Source organism: Eulemur rufifrons, chromosome 27 (genome assembly GCF_041146395.1).
Source record: "Eulemur rufifrons isolate Redbay chromosome 27, OSU_ERuf_1, whole genome shotgun sequence".
Lineage (NCBI taxonomy): Eukaryota > Metazoa > Chordata > Mammalia > Primates > Lemuridae > Eulemur > Eulemur rufifrons.
The window spans coordinates 19581726-19605358 of record NC_091009.1 but is presented as its reverse complement, the minus strand read 5'-3'; the positions used below and the strand labels follow the sequence as shown (position 1 = coordinate 19605358).

Below are 23633 nucleotides of genomic sequence, written 5' to 3'. Positions count from 1 at the left end.
AGTTGATTTTTGTGAGAGGTGAAAGGCACAGATCCTGTTTCAGTCTTGTACATGTGGCTATGCAAATTTCCTAGCACCATTTATTGAGTATGGATTCTTTTCCCTAGTGTATGTTTTTGTCTGCTTTGTCAAAGATCAGATGGCAATATGAGGGTGGTTTTATATATGGTTTCTCAGTCCTGTTCCATTGGTCTATGTCTCTGTTCTTTGATTCCTGGACCCATCCTCATGGTTGTATAATTATGGGAAAATTATATAACCTTTCTTTTTAGCTGTTTGCTCATCTATACATGAGGTAAAGAGTATTTATCTTATAAAAGTATTCTAAAGATTAAATTCATAAATCCAAAATATTGCCTGGCACGTAAGAACTCAATAAATGTTACCTATTATTGTTATTGTTAAAGAAGTATTAAAGTGTAATTATAAAGATACCAAGACAAGATTTTGTTTAAAGATTTTTATACCACTGAATTTAAAAAGCCTATTTAAAAAATTATTTCAATGCAGCCACATATAATCTGCAGCCATTTGGTTATGAAGAAAAAATCCATTTGCCCAGGAAGCAGAAATGGTAGGAATTTGTAAAGCAGATTTTAAATCTTTCAAGAGTTAATTTTACAGTTTAGTATTTTTTGAAATAAATATTTGTAAATATTTTAAAATAAAATAACAATAGCCTATAATTATGTTTATCTTTGTAATGTAATAAATCTGAGTACAACCTACATTTGCAACCTATGTACAGTTATATTAGTGGAAAAGCTTAAGAGTTTATTTGATATGAGTTATCAGACACAATTACCTTGATTTTGAAGTGCTATTAATGTTTTTACTAAAAATATTCAATGGCATATTTTATCTTTTTATTTCCATCTGTAGATTCAGAGGCGATGGCGAGGCTATAAGGTTCGGAAATACCTCTTTAATTATTTTTATTTCAAAGAATACCTGAGAGCAGTTTCAGAGACCAATGATGCAATTAGGTGAGTAATACAATCATTAGTTTACTAGAGAAAATTTTAGAAAGGTTACTCAATAGGTGGTTTTCAGTACTAAGAAATACTTTCTAAAACTCAGTGATATTTAGGCCGAAATTTATTGATAAGATATAGCGATAGGAATCTATTACCTTAAATGTTTATTATTGTGATATTTAAAAATCTTATAATCTTCACTGTAAATTAGATTATGTTTGTAGCATCTTGGTCCTATGCAAAATAGTTTAGTTTCGGTCAAATTATATCATAATGAGATGCATGCATTTGTGAACGGATTCTACAGATGAAGCATTAAATATGATAAGGCTCAGAAGCATTTCTAGAAACATGTTCAATAGCAAGATCTTGCCTCTAAAAGAATAAAATATCATGAATATATTACAAGGGGCTATTTTACTATCAGTTTTAATCTTTTTAAACACACAGGAAGGTAGGACCTGGATTTACTGTATAGGATGATATCTTCTGTAGATATATGCAAAGTAAAAATATTGTAATAAATTCAGTCAGCTTTTCCAAAGCTCTGTATGTTTAGTTTTCATATTACTTCAATAATAGTTTTCACTTTGTGATTTGCTCCATTCTAATAATATATAAATGACCATATGCCTATAATACATTTTGATAAAAAGGAAATAGTAATTAATAATAGCTGGCATTTATAAAATAGTTTTACTTTCAAAATGTTTTCCACATACATTATCTTATTTTACTCTTAAAAGTCTTTGAACTAAAGAGAAAAACAATTGGCAATAAGTTATTACAATAAAAGTTTTGTCTGAGACCCTAAAATAATATATATCATAAGATACAACTGAAAACTAATTTCCCAACTATTAATTTTCTCACATATTTTGTAGATGTAAAAGGATCTGGTCTTTGGGGATTAAGTACAGAGAATTTGTTACGTTGATTTCTTTGGAAAGAGCAGTAAAAGTTTGGTAAGGCTTCAATAGGATGTAGTCAATGGGAGAAGTTGGAAAATTCAGAAATATGTGAGCCCTGAGGGACTGCTATTTAATTTCTTCTTGAAAAACCTAAAGTTCTAGAGATTGGCTGGTTATCTACAAATGGGTGACTTGAACTTGTCAGGAGGAAGAGCTAGTAGAGTATGCAAGAAAGAAGGAAAATGAGCAGGGCTAAGATGAGGGTGAGGCAAGTGAAGCTTTTAAACTACAAAATTGAACAAGGTGCTTACTGTCAAGGTCATGCAAGGGCCAACCCTGTACTTAATTAATCCACTCATATATTGGTGGGCGCTTGGGTTATTTCCACATCTTTGCAATTGTGAATTGTGCTGCTATAAACATTTGAGTGCAGGTATCTTTTTTATAGAATGCCTTTTTTTCCTTTGGGTAAATACCCAGTATTGGGATCAAATGGTAGTTCTACTTTTAGTTCTTTGTGGTATCTCCATGCTGCTTTCCATTGAGGATGTACTAGTTTGCAGTCCCAGCAGCAGTGCATGAGTGTTCCTATCTCTCAGCATTCACGCTAACATTTGTTGTTTTGGGACTTTTTGATAACAGCCATTCTCACTAGAGTTAAGTGATATCTCATTGTCGTTTTGATTTGCATTGCCCTGATGATTAGAGATGTTGAGCATTTTTTCATATGTTTGTTGGCCATTAGTCTATTTTCTTTTGAAAAGTTCCTGTTCATACCCTTTGCCCACTTTTTGATAGGGTTGTTTGATTACTTTTTAAATGTCACTATTTCCTTGGGGGTTCAATTTTCTACTTCCTGAAGGTCATCCTTTGGCATTTGTTCAACTGGGTCTGTGAGTAGTAACTTTTATATATCTTAAATTAGCTTTATTGTATATGCTCCAATGAATGACAATTATAAGGTTATAAAATTCTGAAGTGACAAGTATTTTCTTTCAGTCTTTGAAGATATTATTCATTACTTTCTACCCTAAATTGTCACTGGTGAATAAAGTATGATGTTGGGCAAGCTATTTTTTGAAGACAAGCTGTTTAGTACCTTTAATTTTTTTTCTTTACTTCTCTAATATTCTGTTATGTTACCACAGTTTATATAAGAATTTTTAAAATATGGACTTCTTTGTACCTTATATGCTGTCTTAATTTTATGACTCATTTTTTTTTTTTTTCCAGTTTAGGAAAATTCTCAGCCGTTACTCCTATTAGCTTCTCTCCAATCTCTATTTTGTTTTTCAGTAATTCTTTTTAGATGCATATTTTAACTTTTCATTTTATTCTCTTTGGTCTTATAAGTTCTTTTTTATATTTTTATTTATATTTGTGCTATGACTAATTTATCTATATCTATTTTCCAATTCATGAATTATCACTTTAGTTTATTATTGTCTGCTGTTGAATTCATTCATTGCATTTTTATTTTCAACAATTACAAATTTATAATTTTTCTTGGATTCTTTTAAAAAAAACCCTCCCCTCCTTATTTCATGTGTTCTTACAGTTTCTGTTCTGTAGTTTTTGTTTAAACATCTTAAGCATACTAGATTTAAAGTGTCTTTCAGATCTTATTTGTAGTTCTTAGGAGGAACATTCTCTCTCTCTTTTTCAGGATGTGGCTCTGCTCTCACTCTCTCTCATGATAGTTGAATTCCTTTTATGGTTTATAAATTTTGATTGTGAGCTCAGATAGCCGCTCTGCTGGAATCTCACATGTCCAGAATTATGGAAGTATTGTTCAAAGCAGTTTCCTCTGCCAATCCCCATGAGTTTCATAATTTCAAGAATTTGTAATCATAGTGGTTGCAAATTTTTGGACCTGGATATCCAGGACTATGTGAATAGTGGGATTTTAGACTCTATATTTCATTTGTCCTGGATCTCCAATTTCTCATAAGAATTTTTTTTTTACAAGCCAAGTATAGTGGCACACACCTGTAGTCCTAGCTGCTCCAGAGGCTGAGCCAGGAGAATCACTTGAGGCTAGGAGTTCAAGTCCCAGCCTGAACAACATTAACTTTTTAATGCAAATCGGTTTATTTTCTGTTACATAAGCAGTTTCATAAATGCAGTGATAACATGGTACCATAGAGGAGGCACAGAAGAGAAACACCTAAGGCGAAAGTGACAGGTGTGGGTCAGAGCAGGGGTGAGAGCCTATGGCTTAGGGACATTTCTCAGAAGCAGTGAAGCTGAACCCGAAAGTTATGAAGAAATTAGGACATTAACATGTAAAATTTCACTGGGATTGGTGCATAGAACATGATTGGCTAAGGATAAATCCAGACAGCATAGCATAGGCCATGCATGCCAGGGCATTTGGGCTATAGAAGTGTCTCTAAATGCTATTCTAAGAACACTGGAATGCACTTTCCTTTTAAAGAGGGTATCGGCATGACATTTGTGTTTTGGCACACATGTTCAATTGTATTTTTCAAAACAGTTACATTTAAATAGTCTGGCATGTTTTAAAAGCATCTTTTGGGGTTATCTATTTTGCTGAAAAACAGTGTTTTTCCTTCTCGTGGAAGACAATACAACATGTGTTTAGATTGTTTTTTCACATTTCTTTATTCTATTTTTCATCACATATCATTAGAATCAGGACTCTAATTAGCTTTCAGTGCATAAAAAATTGTACTCAAAGCAGTTTAAAACAAATACATTTATTATCTCATAATTTTCTGAATCAAGAATCTGTGAGGGGCTTTGCTGTGTGCCTAGGCTCAAGGTCTCTCAGGAGGCTGGAGTCAAACTGTCAGCCAGGGCGGCTGTCTCATGCAAGGGCTTATCTGGCGAAGGAAGATCCACTTCCAAGCTCTCTCACATGGACCTTAATTCATGGCTGTTAGGTAATGGTGTCCCTAAGATTCTTGTCACATGGACCTCTCCATCTGGCAGCTTATAACAAGGAAATTGCCTTCCCTCAAAGCAAGCGAGCCAGGGAACATGGGAAAGCACTCAAGATGGATGCCACATTCTTTTCTTAACCAAATATTGAAGGGACATCCCATCACTTTTACTATATCCATTTAAAGCGAGAAACTAGTGTCCATCACACTTTCAAAGGGAGAGAATTACACAAAGGGGTGAATACAAGAGTGGTGGGGATCCTTGGAGGCCATTTTGAAGGCTGTCTTCTACAATCAGTGACTCGTATACAGTATTGCAGTAAAACATGATGATTTTCAGCATTTTGCCTAGGATAAAAGTTACTTTACAATGACATACAACAATATTTTTATGTCATGCCTTTTCAAGATTATATAGATTATATTTCAAACCTTAATGTCTCAAAGCAATTATGATTTATCCTAAGTACTTATACCAACAATCATTAAAATTTATACTGTCTGGATTTCAAAGAGAATAGGAAAGATTTGGTCCAGTTCTCTGTCTTTGGGCAGGGTTAAATCATTTAGAGAAAAAAAATAACAAAATATTTTACATCAGAATATGTTTTACAATTGAATTGTGTGTTATACTAGACAACAATGGCCATAATTTAGTTTATCTGCTCTTCTGTTAATAGAAATAGTTTACCTATTCTATAGTTAATAGTAACAAAAATTATATAGTATATATGAAAAAACATATTTTCTTGATCAAGAGTGGATCTATTACAAAGATAAATGGGATTGATTAATTTAAGGCTGAGTTTGCACTTGGTAGACATGTTCTTTTTTAACCTCTAGCCTGATATGCAAAAACTGCCCCAGGTTATGAATAAGAAAATTATATAATGGAATTAAAAATTAGCTACAGAGTTACAGATTGGTAGCATTAATAAAACATTATTAGCTTGGAGTGCAGAAAACCACCTTTTTTTTTTTTAAACTTTTGACAGAAATTTAAGATAAAAGTAATATATTCCCCCAAGTTTAAGATTTGAATGTAGTTGTTGATTGTAATATCTCATAAAAGTAGCTCTGTTTTTAATATAAATTTGTCATTCATCAAAATGAATTAGTCCCTCAGCATGTTGATTTTTGTCTAGCATGGTCTGGCTAGAAAAATTTTTATTGATATTATTTTTTACCTATCTTTCCATATATCATGAAAGCTTTTCAAAGTATATATTTGTGTATTTACTTTGTTTTTATTGTAACAGCCTTTTTGAGATAAAATTCACATACCATACAATACACCCACTTTAAGTATACTATTCTATGTGTTTTATTAATAGTATATTCAGAGAGTTATGCAACTATTACCACAATCAATTTAAAACATTATCATTTACTAAAAAGAGATGCTATGCCCTTTAGTAGTCATCCCCCATTCTTCTCGTCCCCCCCACCCCCCAACAGCCCTAGGCAACCACTAATCTACTTTCTGTCTCTTTAGATTTTCTCTGTCTGGACATTTCATATAAATTGAATCTTACAACATGTGGTCTTTTGTGACTTCCTTTTTCATTTAGCATGATGTTTTCAAGGTTCACTCATGTTGTAGTATGTGTATATCAGTACTTCATTTCTTTTGCCAAATGATATACCATTGATGAATAAACCACATTTTTTAATCCACTAATCAGTTGATGCACATTTGAGTTGTTTCCACTTTTGGTATTTATGAATAATGCTGCTATGAACATTTTTGTACAAGTTTTTATGTGGAAATGTTTTCATTTCTGTCGGTTACATCATGAAAACTTTAAGCTAACAAATTTGAGACATGAGGAATTGGAAACATTGACTTTGGAATCAGATAGGTGTGGATTAGAATCATGATTATGCCATTTTCTAGCTATGTGACCTTGAACTAGTTACTTAATTTTACAGAAATTAGATTTCTTCATCTGTACATTGGAATAGCAATATGTACTTTGCTTGTTTTGTGAAGCATGCAGTACACAAAACACTGAGCATATAATTGACACTCAACAATTATCAAGAACAAGATAGAGAAAATAAAGAGCTAATTACTTGTAAGCAAGAGAAAGTAAAGAAAACCTTTAGTCTATAATGCAATTCTGACACCTATAGAAAGAAAGAGGGAAGGAAGGAAGATTGGTAAGAGACTAGGACTGCAGTACATTTCCAAAAAGGGTTCAACGAGGCTGATGGGCTGTCCTGAAGCCAGAGTCACCCAGTGGAGGAGTCTGCTGCCTTGCCAGAATGGTCATGCCTTAGTACCTCACCATTCTCAATCACTGGCTGGTTGTGACCTGAAGGAAGTGAGACCTTAGAATGAACATGCTGGTGTATCCATTTTTATGGTAACTACAGGATGTTTTTAGAATTTGTTTTTCCCTGAAGTTTTTGAAATTTCTCAGAATTATTGCTTATATGGATATTTTGCGTTCAGTGTACTGAGCAATCAGTGGACCCTTAAGCTCTGCAATATTTTCTTATACTATTTCTGTGACAATTTCCTCACTTCTGTTTTCTTCTATTCTTTCTTCATGTGGTTCTCATTGGGTAGATATTGTACCTCCATAAGTAATATGCTAAGTCTTTTAAATGTTTCTGTACCCTCCTCTACCCTGGGCCTTTTCCTTTCATTCTGTTTTTATGAGAGACTTCCTTCCTACCCTTCTACTGACATTTTTATTTTAACAATTTTTAACTTTCAGGAAATATTGCTAGTATTTTGATTATCTCTGTTTTCACAGTATTCTCTTATTTTATTAATAAAATATTTCATATTTCTCTAAAAATACTGGAACAGTCAGGGTATTTATAGAAAGCATAATCCACCTCAGACAACTCAAATAGAGTTAAATGAAAGGATGACTTACAGACATGTGGGCCCAGTTAAGGACTCAGCAGGAGGTAAAGTTCTGGAATCTAGAGACTAACAACAGTGGGAATTTATTGATATTACTACTGCCAGAGTTGAAGTGTTAAGGGCAAGAAATAACAGTGGAATACAGTGAGAGCCAAAAAGATGTTCACTCTGCACCCCTGGCCATGAGAGCTATACTTGTAGAGGAATGCAGCTATTGCCAGAGGTGTTTGACACCAAAGGAGAGAGAAATGAAGAAGAAATATCTCCAATTTCTTCTTTCTCCTGCACTCTGGTCCTCTGTAAGACTCAACCCAACTGGAAACCAGCCACGTTGATGCAATCAGTAGGGGTCAGCTTTCTTGGTCACAGTATAGGGCAGAGGAGTGTGTAGAATGGAGCTAGGTAGGGTGTGGCAAATAAAAAATAATTAGTGTAGATAATTTGAGTTCAAAGGTTGAGTTTTATTTCACTGTCTATGCTATTAATTTCCTTCAGGGTGATTTTTAAAAATTTTCCAATTGATTATTTTCATCTTCCCTTTTATGTTGGATTCTTTCCTCACATAACTGGTGATCTTTGGCTGTTTGTTTATACATGAGCATAAGACATTGAAATGCTGATTTGAATGCTTACATGCATAAACAGATTTTGTTGACCGGTAAGCTTCGTTTGCTTTTAAAGTGAAGGAACAGAGAGCTGGCCCTTTCACTAGGGGATGCTCAAATGCCAGTTTGTGGCAGTCTTTCCTTCAGTGCTATGGAGTTTTTCCAAAAAAAGAAATTTCTGATGCTTTATGGAAGGAAGATGTACTCTAGCTGCATTTGAGTGAAGGGTGAGAGACCGGCCTGTGGTTCATACCCAGTTACTATACTCTGAGTCCTATGGTTTTTCTCTCAGTTTTTTTGGAGAGTGTACCTTTGATATCTCACCTAAGAAATTGAAGCTTGGATGCTAGCATTCTCTGTGTGTATGTGTTAAAGAAACAGAAGTATGCTGTGGGCATTGTATGTGTGTAGACAAACATTAAATTGTTAAATTATAGCAAAACTGAGATGGGATTCTAGATCTTATGACCTCAAGAATAGTGCTCTTTCCAGTATATTACACTATTTTCATGTACACAACATAAATGAAATGATGGAAAGATCTTAGAAAATAAAAGGTCCTCAGTTGGACTGCATTTGGTGCATAGTATTAAATTCTTGATGTCACTATTTATGATGAACATTAGCAAAAAAAAAAAAAAAAAAAAAAAATCTGCATCCAGCAAAAAACATCAGTAATTGTAGGGGTTTTAGACATCATGAAGAGGTAGCCCAGATTGGAAAGTGGAAGCCTAGAGAAAGGAATAAGATCTATCTTTAAATTTTTTAAGAACCATCATATACTACATTTCTGAAAAGGAAAAACTTAGGACAAATGGGTAAATTTGTGTTCGGCATGAAAACCATGTTTCCAGTAATTAGAGCTGTTCAATGTTAGGCTGACTTATGAAGTACAAAATATTCTGACAGAAGAATTCGTCCAAAATTTCAGGATTTTTATAGAAAGAATTTCTGCAATTGATGAGAAACTAGATTTCCAATATCCCTTTAAGTCTGAGATAATTTGCCTAATATGGTAACAAATAGATTTTTAAAATATAAAAATCTATGTATTAATTGATCACAAAACTCAAAACACTTTAAATTCCTTAAAGATGCAAGAAAATTTAAATGAGACTAATCTATGGCAAAAGGGATTCATAGTAAAGTATATGGTATAAAATTATCATTTATCATGACCAAGATGGACATGATAATGCATGTAAATCAAGATTTTATATGTATACACATATTGTATTATAATTATGTGTTTAAAAAACCCTTAATTTAATAAGTGTTCTAGATTAACTGTCATGAAATTTAAAAAAAGAAACTTTACAATATTAAAAGATATTATTGAAATATCTTTTTTACTCCTGAAATGTAAAGATTGTTTTGCATTCCCAAAGAAAGGAAAAGTTATCTCAGAGGTGGAAACACCTTCACAAATCACTAACTTGGCCTTTCAGAGTTTTGGAGAAGAGTGACTCATGGATTTATCATTAATATGAACATTATTCCAATTTTCATGTTATATTAAAGAGTTAGATTCATTAATATGCTTGCCGAAATGCTAATAGACAGGGTCTATTAAACTGCATTATCAGCTTTTCCCTGATATGTGTAGTGTTGATGAAATATCACATTTATGAGATAAACCTCCAGTGTTTTCAAGATCCCTAGGCAGCTCTGTCAGATTGGCATGAACTGGGCTATGTGCTTGGTTTCCTTGATTATTCTGAAACCCATATATCCATATGCTTAGTTTGGCATATAAAAAACTGACTGACTGTTCTATGCCTATTGCTGTTATTTTTATGTGAGCAACTTCTGGTTGTACTATGAGAAATTCTCTTAGATCTTAAAATTCACAGTTTCTCCATCTATGTTATATTTCCTCTGTTGCACTGTCAGTGTTTGTTCTAAGTGATGATAATCACAATCCAGAACTAACAGCTAACTAACAGCTTGCTGTTTCGAAATATTTATATCAATATTTGTGTTAACTGCTGTCTTTGTAATGTGCTAATTTGCATTTGTTTTCAAGGATAAAGCAAAAGACAAAAACCCTTTAAAAATGTTTATGAATATTCTTCTAGTTTCTAGGAAACTCAGTTCAAAAGATTTGCATATAATCTCTTATCCTTATAATGGTTATCTTGGAGCCTCAATATGCTCACCGTCATAGTCTTTAAGGAATTTTGCTCTGGCAACAGATTATACAGAACCAACAAATGCAATAGGCTAAGGACTAACCGGAAGAAAAGCAAGATCATTTCTGTATCAGGGATACACAATAATTAATATTTTTAGTTCTCTGGAGCTGAAGTCTTTTAATACATTAAGCTATCTAGGTTGCACATTTGCAATAGTGCTTTAACAAAGAAATAGAAACATGAAGGAAATCAGTATGCCCTTTCACACTGCTAACGTGTGCAACACCTAAAACTCAAAGCAACAACCTCGTGTAAAAATCTACAAGGTAGTGTTTGTACCTTGTATCTAAAGTTATTTAGATATTAATACATGTAATTACTATAATTTTCTGTGAAAGCTACTTTGGGTTGACTAGTTGCCTAGAGTACTTTTAAAAATCACCATAACATTTTGACTATTACTACCAGATCATTTACAAAGTACCTGTATTGGAAGACTGTCTAATACTCTCTTGGGTTTTGTAAATTCTACTTATAAGAAATAAATCAACAGTACTGGAAACATAGTAGGTATTAAATTTCAAAAATTAAAGTTGTTAAGTTATTATAGGGGTAATAGAAGAAATAGTATTATGAAATAAAATATATTTTGATAAAATACTAAATTAATTTTAATCAAATAGAGCTATTGTCACTCAAGCACTTTAAAAATTGCTAACATATATTGAGCACTTACTGTATACCAAACATGGCACTAAAGCCTTTATTATCTCCTTAAATTTTCACAGCAAACCTATGAAAGGGATAATTATTACCTGTTCTACAATTCAAATAGAAATATTTTGGTTTTCTTTCATTATGTCTAGGACTTCCCTCTATGTCCTATTTTCCATAGGATCCTTTACTGGGATGTAAATATTAGTATGGATATTTGATAAAGAATAAATAGTATCGAATCGGAGGGTCCCTGGGCTGACCAGGCTGCTGGCGGGCAGCAGCATTGCGTGAGCAGGATTGCCGGCCGAGGGACGCCAACGCGGCGGTCGCATGGTGCTGCTGCTGCGCCTGGAACCAGAGCGCCTAACGTCAGATAAGAGAGGTCATTAAAAGTAGTGTTTACCGGGGAGATCAAAGATGGCGGAGTGGTGGTGACGGCCTGAATCTGCGCTCCCGGGGAGGAAGGCATCGATCCGGACCTGCCACAACGCTAGAGGACCGCTCCCACACAGGAACAGCGGTGTGAATCCAGGGAGAATCAGCGTGGGACAAACAGAGCGAGTGAGGTCTGAGGTGAACGAAAATTGGGAACGCGGGACAGACACTAGCCAGCGGAGCGCGGGTGGGATACACCCGCCCCCAGCCGGGGTGGGTGCAGCCTCTCGGGAAAGCGGCTTGCCCTCCGCTCCCAATTGAATAGAGCCCTGACCCAGGCCAGCGCAGAATCACTGAGGGATACGTGGCGCATTGCAGACAGGAGGCTTTTTTGTGAAATTACCTTAGAACCTGGGGGATCTCAGCTGAGACAGCGCTTGGCGAGGAGGGACGGATCTGCACCAGGGCGGAAAAACACAAAAGACTCCTGGACAGCAAATAGCGTTGTACCCCGTGCTGCCTTTTTCGGCAGTTCTCCAGCCGGTCACCCCCGGTGCGTGTCCTTGCTGGCCAGCCCCTGGGCAGTGGCGGTCTCCGCCTGCCGGGGAGCCGGTCCCCTCCAGCCCCGGAGCTCGGCAGGCGCCATCTTGAAGGCGAAGGCAAAACCGCTTGGGAGCCAAAAAGTGCCCAGCGGCTCTTTCTGCCCGTGCTGCCTTTTTCGGCGGTTCTCCAGCCGGTGACCCCCCGGTGCGCGTCCTTGCTCGCCAGCCCCCGGGCAGTGGCGGTCTCTGCCTGCCGGGGAGCCAGTCTCCTCCAGCCCCAGAGCTCTGCAGGCGCCATCTTGAAGGCGAGGGCGAAACCGCTTGGGAGCCATAAAGTGCCGAGCGGCTCTCTCTGCCCGGCGCCCTCCGCTGGTCTCTGAACCAACGCCAGGAGTGCGGGATATGCCGGGGCCGCGCTCGGGGTGAAGGGACAGAGCTGCGCTAAGGCAAAAAAAAAAAAACAAACAAGAAGAATAGGCTCGCCGAACTGTATATTTTATTCTTGGTAAATTTCTTCTGGGTTTTGTTTGTTTGTGTTTGTTTTTGTTTTTTTTGGTGTCTTTTTTTTTTTTTTTTTTTTTTTTTTTCCCCCGGCTGCTCACGAGCCGGACAGCCTCGGCGGGCACCTTTGCCCTCTGGGCCTCTGGCTGCCGCGCCTTTTTGAGCGCGGAGGTTGGATCCCCACCACCCTCGGAGCCGTGCGGGCGCGCAGACGCCATCTTCAAATCCACTGCGAAACCGCCCGGGACCCAGCCGGGCAGGCGTGAAGGGGCGGAGCTGTGCTAAGACGTAAAAACAAAAACATTTAACAGCCGCTCCGGACCCAGCCGAGCGGAAGTGAAGGGGCGGAGCTGTGCTAAGGCGTAAAACAAACAAACAAAAAAACAGTGAGTCGCTGAATTATATACTTCAGATTTGTGTATCTTTCTGCCTTGCAGTGTGGTGAGGTGCTATGTAGTTTGTTTTTGTTCATTTTTGTTGGCGTTTTTGGTGTTTTTTGGTTTGGCTTTTTGCGTTTCTTTTCCTTTTTTTTTTTTTCCTTTTTTTTTCTTTCTTTTTCTTCTTTTCTCTTTCGTTTTCTCCTCTTTCTTTTCTTTCTTTCCTTTTCTTTTTTTTTTTTTTTTTTTCCCTTTCTCCTCTCTTTTCACCTTCTAACTGGGGACCCACGGTGAGCTTTGGAACGGGCCAGGTCCCTGGCTCTGGTACATACCGGATACTTAGCAGTCACTCCCAGGGCCAGCGATCTGCGGGCACGCAATCGCCATTCTAGGGCCCACAGCCAAGTCACTGCGGAGCAATAGGGTACCAAGAGGCTCCCTGGACGGCCCTCTCCCCTGGTCCACGGACCTTATATAGGGTCCCCGCCCAAGTGTAAACACTGAATACTTCTCCAGAAGCGAGAGTGTGGAACCTGATCCCTGGGGACATTGGGCCAAGACAGACTTTTGCTTGTGGGAGCTACAGCAACTGGGGCGCTGAGCAAGCGAGGTCACTGTCCTCTCCCCATAGCTAGTATCTTGCCTGCAGATAGAGTCAGAAACCTCCCCTATAGAGGAAGAACCAAAGGGAAACAAACAAACAAACAAACAAAGAGAATTTCGGTCTACTATTAGTGTGGACCCTGCCTGCCTTCTGAAAGACCGCAACACAGTGTCCTAACTCACCAAAGCAGTCTTGGATCACTCCAATCCTCTAGGATTGGACCCATCGGAAGCAGTCCCCCAACGGAAACAGAAAAATCTCTAAACAACACACAACAGTCTCCCCCTCTTGCCAAAAGAAGCAACATACCTAGACTGTTTCACAGCCTAAGAATAGAGCACAAAGACTCCTGTTAACCAGACTAAATCTATAAGTAAAAATCCAACGATAAATCTAGATGGGAAGGGCCCAACGAAAAAACACGGAGAGCACAAAGAATCAAATGGAAAGCTCATCCCCAAAGAGAAATACCAGCTCCCAACCATTTGACACAAACCAGACTCAAAACACCAACATGTCACAGGAAGAATTCCAATTATGGATTATAAACAAGCTGAATAATATACAAGAATCAATGGATAAACAACACAAGGAAAACACACAAAAAATACAGGATTTGGAGGAAAAATTCACTAAAGAAATTGAAATATTGAAGAAAAACCAAACTGAACTCCTAGAAGTGAAGAATTCACTCAGAGAGCTACAAAACACTGTGGAAAGTCTCAAGAGCAGGGTAGATCAAACAGAGGAAAGAATCTCAGAAATTGAAGATAACTCCTTCCGACTAAATAAGTCAGTCACAGAGATAGATCGAAAAAGTAAGAGAAATGATCTGAGTCTTCAAAAAATGTGGGATTACGTGAAGAAACCTAACTTGAGAGTTATTGGCATTCCTGAGGGTGAAGAAGATAATAAGCAAGGGTTGGACAAGCTATTTGAAGACATAATCGAGGAAAATTTTCCAGGCCTTGCCAATACTCTACACATACAGATTCAAGAAGCTCAAAGGACCCCTGGGAGATTCATAGCAAATAGGAAAACACCACGCCACGTAGTCATCAGGCTGACCAAAATATCCACTAAAGAGTCACTTCTCCGAGCTGTAAGGAGAAAGAAACAAGTAACTTACAAAGGAAAACCCATCAGAATTACGCCAGATTTCTCAGCTGAAACCTTACAAGCAAGAAGAGGTTGGGGCCCCATTTTCACGCTTCTGAAACAGAATAATGCCCAGCCTAGAATCTTGTACCCAGCTAAGCTAAGTTTTCTATACGAAGGAGAAATCAAGACATTCTCAGATAAACAAAGGTTGCGGGAATTCACCAAGACAAGACCAGCCCTCCAAGAAGTACTCAAAAGAGAATTACACACGGATCAGCACAAGAAAGATCCACGAATGTAAAACTACTCAAGAGCTAAAGATCAAATTCCAGATACCACAATGGCCCAGGAGAGAAAACATCACAATGAAGTTCTACCCAACAAGCTGAACAAAAAACTGTCTCACTTATCAGTTTTCTCAATAAATGTGAATGGCTTGAACTCCCCGCTCAAGAGACATAGACTGGCCCAATGGATAAAAAAACACAATCCAAGTATCTGCTGTCTTCAAGAAACTCACCTAACCTGCAAAGATGCATTTAGACTGAAAATAAAAGGATGGAAATCGATATTTCAAGCAAATGGTAACCAAAAGAAAGCTGGTGTGGCAATCTTAATTTCCAATAACTTAGCTTTCAAACCAACAAAAATAATAAAAGACAAAGATGGCTACTACATACTGATTAAAGGCACAATTCATCAAGAAGCCATGACTATACTCAATATATATGCACCCAACCTAGGTGCACCCAGATTCATAAAGCAAACCCTACTAGATCTCAACCAAATGATAGATAACAATACTGTAATAGCTGGAGACTTTAACACCCCACTGACAGTACAGGACAGATCCTCTAAACAGAAAATAAACAAAGACATAATGGACCTAAATAGAATGCTAGAACAAATGGGCATGGCTGACATCTATAGGACATTCTACCCAAAGTCCACAGAATATACATTCTTCTCATCAGCTCACGGGACATTCTCTAAGATTGACCATGTCCTAGGACATAAATCATGTCTTAAAAAATTCAAAAAAATAGAAATTATACCATGCATCTTCTCAGATCACAGCGGAATAAAAGTAACAATGATCACAAACAGAAACCCTCACTCTTACTCAAAGTCATGGAAGCTAAATAACCTTCTCCTGAATAATTATTCTATAAAAGAAGAAATCAAGATGGAAATCAAAAATTTCTTTGAATTAAATGACAATGGAGATACAACTTATCAAAATCTATGGGATGCAGCTAAAGCAGTCCTGAGAGGAAAATTCATATCCATAAATGCCTATATCAAAAAGACAGAAAACATGCAAATAGACAACCTAACGAATAGACTCAAAGAGCTGGAGAAAGAAGAACAGAATGATCCCAAACCCAGCAGAAGGCGAGAAATTACTAAGATCAAATCAGAACTAAATGAAAAGGACAACAAAGAAACTATAAGGGAAATTAATAAAACAAAAAGTTGGTTCTTTGAAAAGATAAACAAAATAGACACACCCCTGGCTAGACTAACCAAGAGCACAAAACTAAAATCTCTAATAACCTCCATTAGGAACATGAAAGGAGAAATCACAACCGACGCTACAGAGATACAAGATATCATCTATGAATTCTACAAAAATCTTTATGCACACAAACTGGAGAACGTGGAGGAAATGGACAAATTTTTAGAAACACATAGTCTTCCCAGGCTCAACCAGGAAGAAATAGAGTACCTGAACAGACCAATATCAAGAACTGAAATCGAAACAGCAATAAAAAACCTTCCCAAAAAGAAAAGCCCTGGTCCAGATGGGTTCACACCTGAATTTTACCATACATACAAAGAAGAACTGGTGCCCATCCTACATAAACTATTCTCCAATATTGAGAAGGATGGAATTCTCCCCAACACGTTCTACCAAGCCAATATAACATTGATACCAAAACCTGGAAAGGACACAACAAAAATAGAGAACTACAGACCAATTTCCCTCATGAATATAGATGCAAAAATTTTCAATAAAATACTAGCAAATCGAATCCAAGTACTTATCAAAAAAGTAATCCACCACGACCAAGTGGGCTTCATCCCTGAGATGCAGGGGTGGTTCAACATACGTAAATCTATAAATGTAATTCACCACATAAATAGAAGCAAAAACAAAAATCATATGATACTCTCATTAGATGCAGAAAAAGCATTTGACAAAATTCAACACCCTTTTATGATAAAAACGCATAACAAAATAGGCATTGATGGAACCTACCTAAAATTGATACAAGCCATATATGACAAACCCACAGCCAACATCATAGTGAATGGGGAAAAACTGAAAGCACTCCCACTTAGAACTGGAACCAGACAGGGCTGCCCATTGTCTCCATTACTTTTCAACATAGTATTGGAAGTCCTTGCGAGAGCTATCAGGCAAGAGAGCAGAATCAAGGGAGTCCAAATAGGGAAGGAAGAGATCAAACTCTCACTTTTTGCTGATGATATGATGTTATATCTGGAAAACCCCCAGGATTCAACCACGAGACTCCTGGAATTGATTAGCAAATACAGCAAAGTCTCAGGCTACAAAATTAATATACACAAATCAGAGGCATTTATATATGCCAATAACAGTCAATCGGAAAACCAAATTAAAGACTCAATACCCTTCAAAATAGCAACAAAGAAAATAAAATATCTAGGTATATATCTAACTAAAGAGGTAAAGGACCTCTATAAGGAAAACTATGAAACACTGAGAAAAGAAATAGCAGAACTTGCAAATAGATGGAAAAATATACCATGCTCGTGGATCGGAAGAATCAACATTATTAAAATGTCTATACTACCCAAAGTGATCTACAGATTCAATGCAATCCCTATTAGATTACCAACATCATTCCTTACAGACGTAGAGAAAATAATTATACACTTTGTATGGAATCAAAGAAGACCCCGTATAGCAAAAGCAATTTTAACCAACAAAAACAAAATGGGAGGTATTAATTTGCCAGACCTCAAACAATACTACAAGGCCGTGGTTCTTAAAACAGCCTGGTATTGGCACAAGTGCAGGGACACAGACCAGTGGAACACAACAGAAAATCCAAATATAGAACCATCCTCATATAGTCACCTAATTTTTGACAAAGCGGAAAAGAATATACTCTGGGGACAAGAATCCCTATTCAATAAATGGTGCTGGGAGAATTGGTTAGCCACTTGTAGAAGACTGAAACAGGACCCACAGCTTTCATCTCTCACAAAAATCAAATCACGGTGGATAACAGACTTAAACCTTAGGCGTGATACAATCAGAATTCTAGAAGAAAATGTAGGAAAGACTCTTACAGACATTGGCCTAGGCAAAGAATTTATGAAGAAGACTCCCAACGCAATCACAGCAGCAACAAAAATAAATGAATGGGACATGATTAAATTAAAAAGCTTCTGCACAGCCAAAGAAACAGTCCAGAGAATAAACAGACCACCTACAGAATGGGAAAAAATTTTTGCATACTACACATCAGATAAAGGACTGATAACAAGAATCTATTTAGAACTCAGGAAAATCAGCAAGAAAAAATCAAGCAATCCTATCAAAAAGTGGGCAAAGGACATGAATAGAAATTTTTCAAAAGAAGATATAAAAATGGCTAACAAACATATGAAAAAGTGTTCAACATCTCTAATCATCAGGGAAATGCAAATCAAAACCACAATGAGATATTACTTAACCCCAGTGAGAATGGCCTTTATCAAAAAAACCCAAAACAACACATGTTGGCGTGGGTGTGGAGAGACAGGAACACTCATACACTGCTGGTGGGACTGCAAACTAGTGCAACCCCTGTGGAAAGCATTATGGAGGTATCTTAAACAGATTCAAGTAGACCTGCCATTTGACCCAGCAATCCCATTACTGGGCATATACCCAAAGGAAAAAAGGTCATTCTGTAACAAAGACACATGTACCCGAATGTTTATAGCAGCACAATTCACAATAGCAAAGATGTGGAAACAACCCAAATGCCCATCAATACATGATTGGATTAGTAAACTGTGGTATATGTATACCATGGAATATTACTCAGCTATAAGGAATGATGAAGATACGACATCTCTATGGTTCTCCTGGAGAGAGTTGGAACCCATTATATTAAGTGAAGTATCCCAAGAATGGAAAAACAAGCAACACATGTACTCACCAGAAAATTGGTTTCCCTGATAATCACCTAAATACAAATCTGGGAACAACACCAATTGGACATCAGACTGAGGTGGGGGGTGGGGGAGGGGATGGGGGTATGCCTACACAATGAGTGCATTGCGCACCGTTTAGGGAGTGGTAACACTTGAAGGTGCTGACTCGGGAAAGGGGGGGGTGGGGAAACAAAATATGAAACTGTTGTTTTTAACTTGCATTGTTCACTTAATAATTTATCATGAATATTTCCCATATTATTTCATATCATTGTACAAGAAATAATGTATACATTATGAGGACATACTGTATCTAACAAGATATACTGTTAGACTCTTTGATTCTGTAAAATTAAATTGTTATTAATGAAAAAAAAAAAAAAAGAATAAATAGTATCTTAAGGTAAGGTTAAGCATAAAATATAGACAAAGAACTATTTCGTAATTGATTATTTGGTAAAAATTAAGTGAAAGTCAATATTAAGATTAATTTCTGTATGGTGTTCTTTTTCTTTAATAAAACTCATCCATTGACTGTTTGAAAGATATTTTTATTTCAAAGCTAGTCCCCAAGACCATTTAATTTTGTTAAATTATTTTTAAGTTAAGGAAAAGAGTGGCAGATTTTCAGTTTTTGACATATGAACGATTTTTGAATCATAAAAATGGCTGTTTCATAGATTCATTCAATAGGTACACTGTCAGGTAGCTTCCATAAGTGGGCTAGCATGTGATTTCATTTATTTTTATTATTCAAACCCAAATTAACTTTGCAGTTTCACAGTTTATCTAGTGCGAATCTGAACAGTTAAATGGGACAGAAGAAAAGGTGCAGTTCCATTAAGCTCTAACATATCATTGGCTGTCAGGTAAGCCTTGTTATGCTGTCCATCCTCATTTAACTATCCCACAAGATCTCTTAATGAAGTTAAGCCCCAAGTTCACTCCAGTAATTCTGTGGCAAGAGTTTGTGCATTGTAACAATTCATCACTTGTCAGGAAGGCACTTTTAGTTTATACATTTAATAAGGGCATCCTCTAGCTTGGTTAATTAGAAGTGAACAGTTTGCATATTTACTAAATGCGGAGTGTCATTGCCACCACGGCCTATTGCCTACATGAATTATTTCTCTATCTGCAATAAACAGCTGGGTAATTATTACTGCCATAATCAGATAAATTCCCTCTGTAAGGCTTTTCTTACATGGCAATTCTTTGAACTCATCCAAAGCTGAACAAAATTTATGAACTCCGGCAGCGAGGCCACTTTTTCATACTATAGTGTCCCTGTTCCCTATTTCAAGGACATGAGTAGAGCACCATAGATATTGTGTAAATAAGGAGAATAAATAAGATTACCTAAAGATAACATTTCAATAAACCTCATTTTTAAAATATAATATTCTGATTTCGGACAACTAAATGATAGCTGTTTGGCTTTATCGAATTAGGCTCTTTTATAGTAAGGGCTAGCTCAAGAGGTAAAGAAAGTAACATTTTAGTTTTCAAGAAACAAATTAGTCTGTAATGTTAACTATACATGTAACATTTTGTAGAATCATTTTATATATAAGGGTACAATAATTATAGCAATTAATTTGGTAGAATTTAGATAATGACACATGCCAGTATCTAACTTAAAATAGAGCATATGTTCTTTGCTTTAAAAAGAGCCTGCTATTTATTCATAATTAGTAATTAATGACATAATCCATATAATCACTTTAAAATATGGAACATCAACCATTTGATCACAGTTTTTCACATACTATATTTATTTTTAACAAGAATGCACTACCTTTAACAATTTGCTATTTCAAAATTTTTGAAAGCAGCACATATACAAAGGAAAAAAGCTCAGTTTCAACAAGGAATTAATACAAAGAGAAAGCTTATTATGTTGAATATTCAAATTTAACTCTTTCCATAAGAGTTCGAACAATTTACAAAGTTCTTTCAAGGAATTTACAAAGAATATATAAAAAAAGAGTTAAAGAAATAGGGACCACAGTAAATGAAAATACAGATATGAGAACTCTAATGGTAAGATGGATCAGTAAAGAAGATTAAAGTATGTCTCATTAACAAAATGGAGAAACATTACTGCATATGGCAAGAAACACCTTTTTCTAACACTGATCCTAAAAGAAATTTCACATAGGAATCTTCAGTAGAAGACAAAGAGTAATGTAATGAACATTTTCTTCAGGAAGTTTTTTTTTAATAGAAAAAGCAGTCTGAATTTCAAGTTCCTCTTTTTTGTAGTGATCTTTAAAAAAAAAATCCTAGGACATAGCATAAAATTCTACTTATTTGAAAGCAAGGGACTAAAACATATTAGTTCATGGTCTTAGAATTGTGGTTGTCCAACATTGAGGAATAGATGGACAGGAAGTTCTTATCTCTCACTTCTCTTAGCTAATCTTTTGATTGGAGATAAAAGAAAACTTCCTTTTTTTTTCTTTTTAATGCTATGACAAGGATTGAGAATGTTATTTTTTCATGTTGCTGATTGAGAGTAGATTTATCTTAGATGCAGGTGCTTGATATATTAATAATATACAAACTTTTTCAGTCATGTGATATGTGTTTAAATTATTGTGAAATTGCATTGAGAAAATGTAACTAGCACTAAAAAATTACTTGTATGTAATACTATCCTGTGGACTATTTGGCTTTCATCTTATTTGTCCTCCTTGAAACATAATGACACCATTAACCACTTTCTTCTCTAATATCTCTTTTAACTTGAATTCTCTAGTACCACTCTTTCCTGGTTTCCTTTCTACTTCCTAATGGTTTCTTTTCCACTTTCTTTGTACTCTCCTTTATATTCCTGGCCTTAAATATCAGTGTTCCCTCCTTGATGTACTTGCCTTTTCACTCTACACGCTCTGAACAATCTCTTTCAGTTCTGTAACTCCTGCTATCACTTTTATGCTTCATAATTCTAAATATTCTCCTACCCAGAACTCTCTCCTGATTATTATAACCCTCAAATGCCTGCTAACATTGCCACTTGGATATCCCGCAAACACCTCAAACTAAGAATTGTATAAAATGCGTATAAAATAATTATCCCCCCAAACCCCTTCGTCCTATGGTGAATTGGAACATTCTTCATTTAAGCACCCATGCCAGAAACATGGAATTCATTCTAAAGATTCTTTTCTCCATTTTATTGGTGGCTAAGCTCTACCAATTCTTTTCTTAGCTCTCTGTTCTCACTCCTCATCAATGTATCCTCCCTACTGCTGCCATAAGGATCTTTCTAAAATACAAATCTGATCATTGTCATCTGTTACATTTCCTTCTTTTTCATTGTTCAATAGTAAAAGATAACTTAGAGGTCCCAGAAACATGTAAGATTTCAACACCAGGATTACATTTTAGCATATTTTTAGCATAAGAATTAAGCAAACCCAAAATAAATATTTGAGTCATATTCTTAAACAGTTATAATACTTAAAGCCATGAATCCTTAGAAAAAATGTTAACATGTATCTTAGTTATAATACTAAATTCCTACAATGTATGTATACCTAAAGAAACAGAAATTTATGAAAAAGAAGTCTTTATGCAGTGGAGACCTACTACAAAAGCAGTGAATTGATAGCATCATTTTTAAAAATTACCCCTTTGTAGTGCTTTACAACTTTTTCCATCTCCTTTTCTTTCTAATCAATCCTTTTTCTCTCTTGGGGTGGCATCGGAGCAAATGGAGAAAAAATTACTCCCGTTTATTTCAATATCTCTCTGTTCTCTCTGTTACCACTAGTTTGTAATCTTTTCTTATCCAACAATAAATGGGATGGGATTCTTTTTGGCATTCATATGGAAATGATTTGTAAGATCAATTGTAAAGCAGTTGATCAATAAATAGGTTCCCAAAACTCATTAGATATTACCTGAAATTACATGTGGCATAGTGCTTTAAAATATGTTGACATCATCCTGTGGTATGTTATGATTGCTTTATAATAGCACTGAGATTAGTTTAGAGATATCCCTTGTCTTTGTTGAGTGAATTGCATGCAAAAGCAGCAGCAATTATTTTTGCTTTAAAATTAGGTTAACACATTTTAAATGAGAGACGATGTGTGATGTTTGAGTAAACACAGAATAAATAAGATCATGCAACATATGAATTGGGAACTTTAACTACCTCAACTCTGAACTCCACCCAAAATAAATTCAGTAGGTTGATCCTTCTCCTCCGCAGCTGAACCACTGTGAACGTAGGCAAAGGACAGTAAATATGATGTGCCTTGATCTACCTTCATGCAGGAGAGCCCCCATGCTGTGTATCAAAGTCACCATCTATAAAGTCATTTCATTTCACAAAGAAGAATAGCGACCTTGTTAATAATATCTGCCCCTTACCAACCTCAGTGGAATGTTGTAAGGATGAATTAATGTCTGAAAGCATTTGGAGCCCCTGAAAATAATGTACTGTGTAAACACATTTGATTATTATACCTATTATTGTACTTCGCTCAATTCACTCTCAATTCTTTAACATCACACATATTATATAAAATTTTACTTCCTTTAACAACTATCTAGATAATAAAAAGAAAATAATTTTACAATGAAATATGTGCATATTTTTAGAAAGAATACTGTACAAAAGATTCTTTTCAACTAAGTTGATTCAAAAAAGTCAGAAGAAAAAAATTGATTTTCATGAGTGATCTCTGAATGGAGCCTTATTGCTTTTTAAAATCATGCAAAGTAGGTAAATGAAATAATAGAGCAATTGGACAATCCCTTTTCATGATCAGAGTGAAGTCATGGTATTGTAATT

The 23633-nt window shown here is 36.0% G+C and overlaps 1 protein-coding gene across 1 annotated transcript in view; it reads left to right on the top strand.

Annotated features, from left to right (window-relative positions):
• Positions 1 to 23633, top strand: part of SPATA17 (spermatogenesis associated 17) — a 127956-nt gene that overhangs the window by 31935 nt on the left and 72388 nt on the right. The window contains exon 5 of the mRNA XM_069459665.1: positions 883 to 986. Coding sequence (XP_069315766.1) covers positions 883 to 986 — 104 coding nt within the window. The remainder of the gene's footprint in view (positions 1 to 882; positions 987 to 23633) is intronic.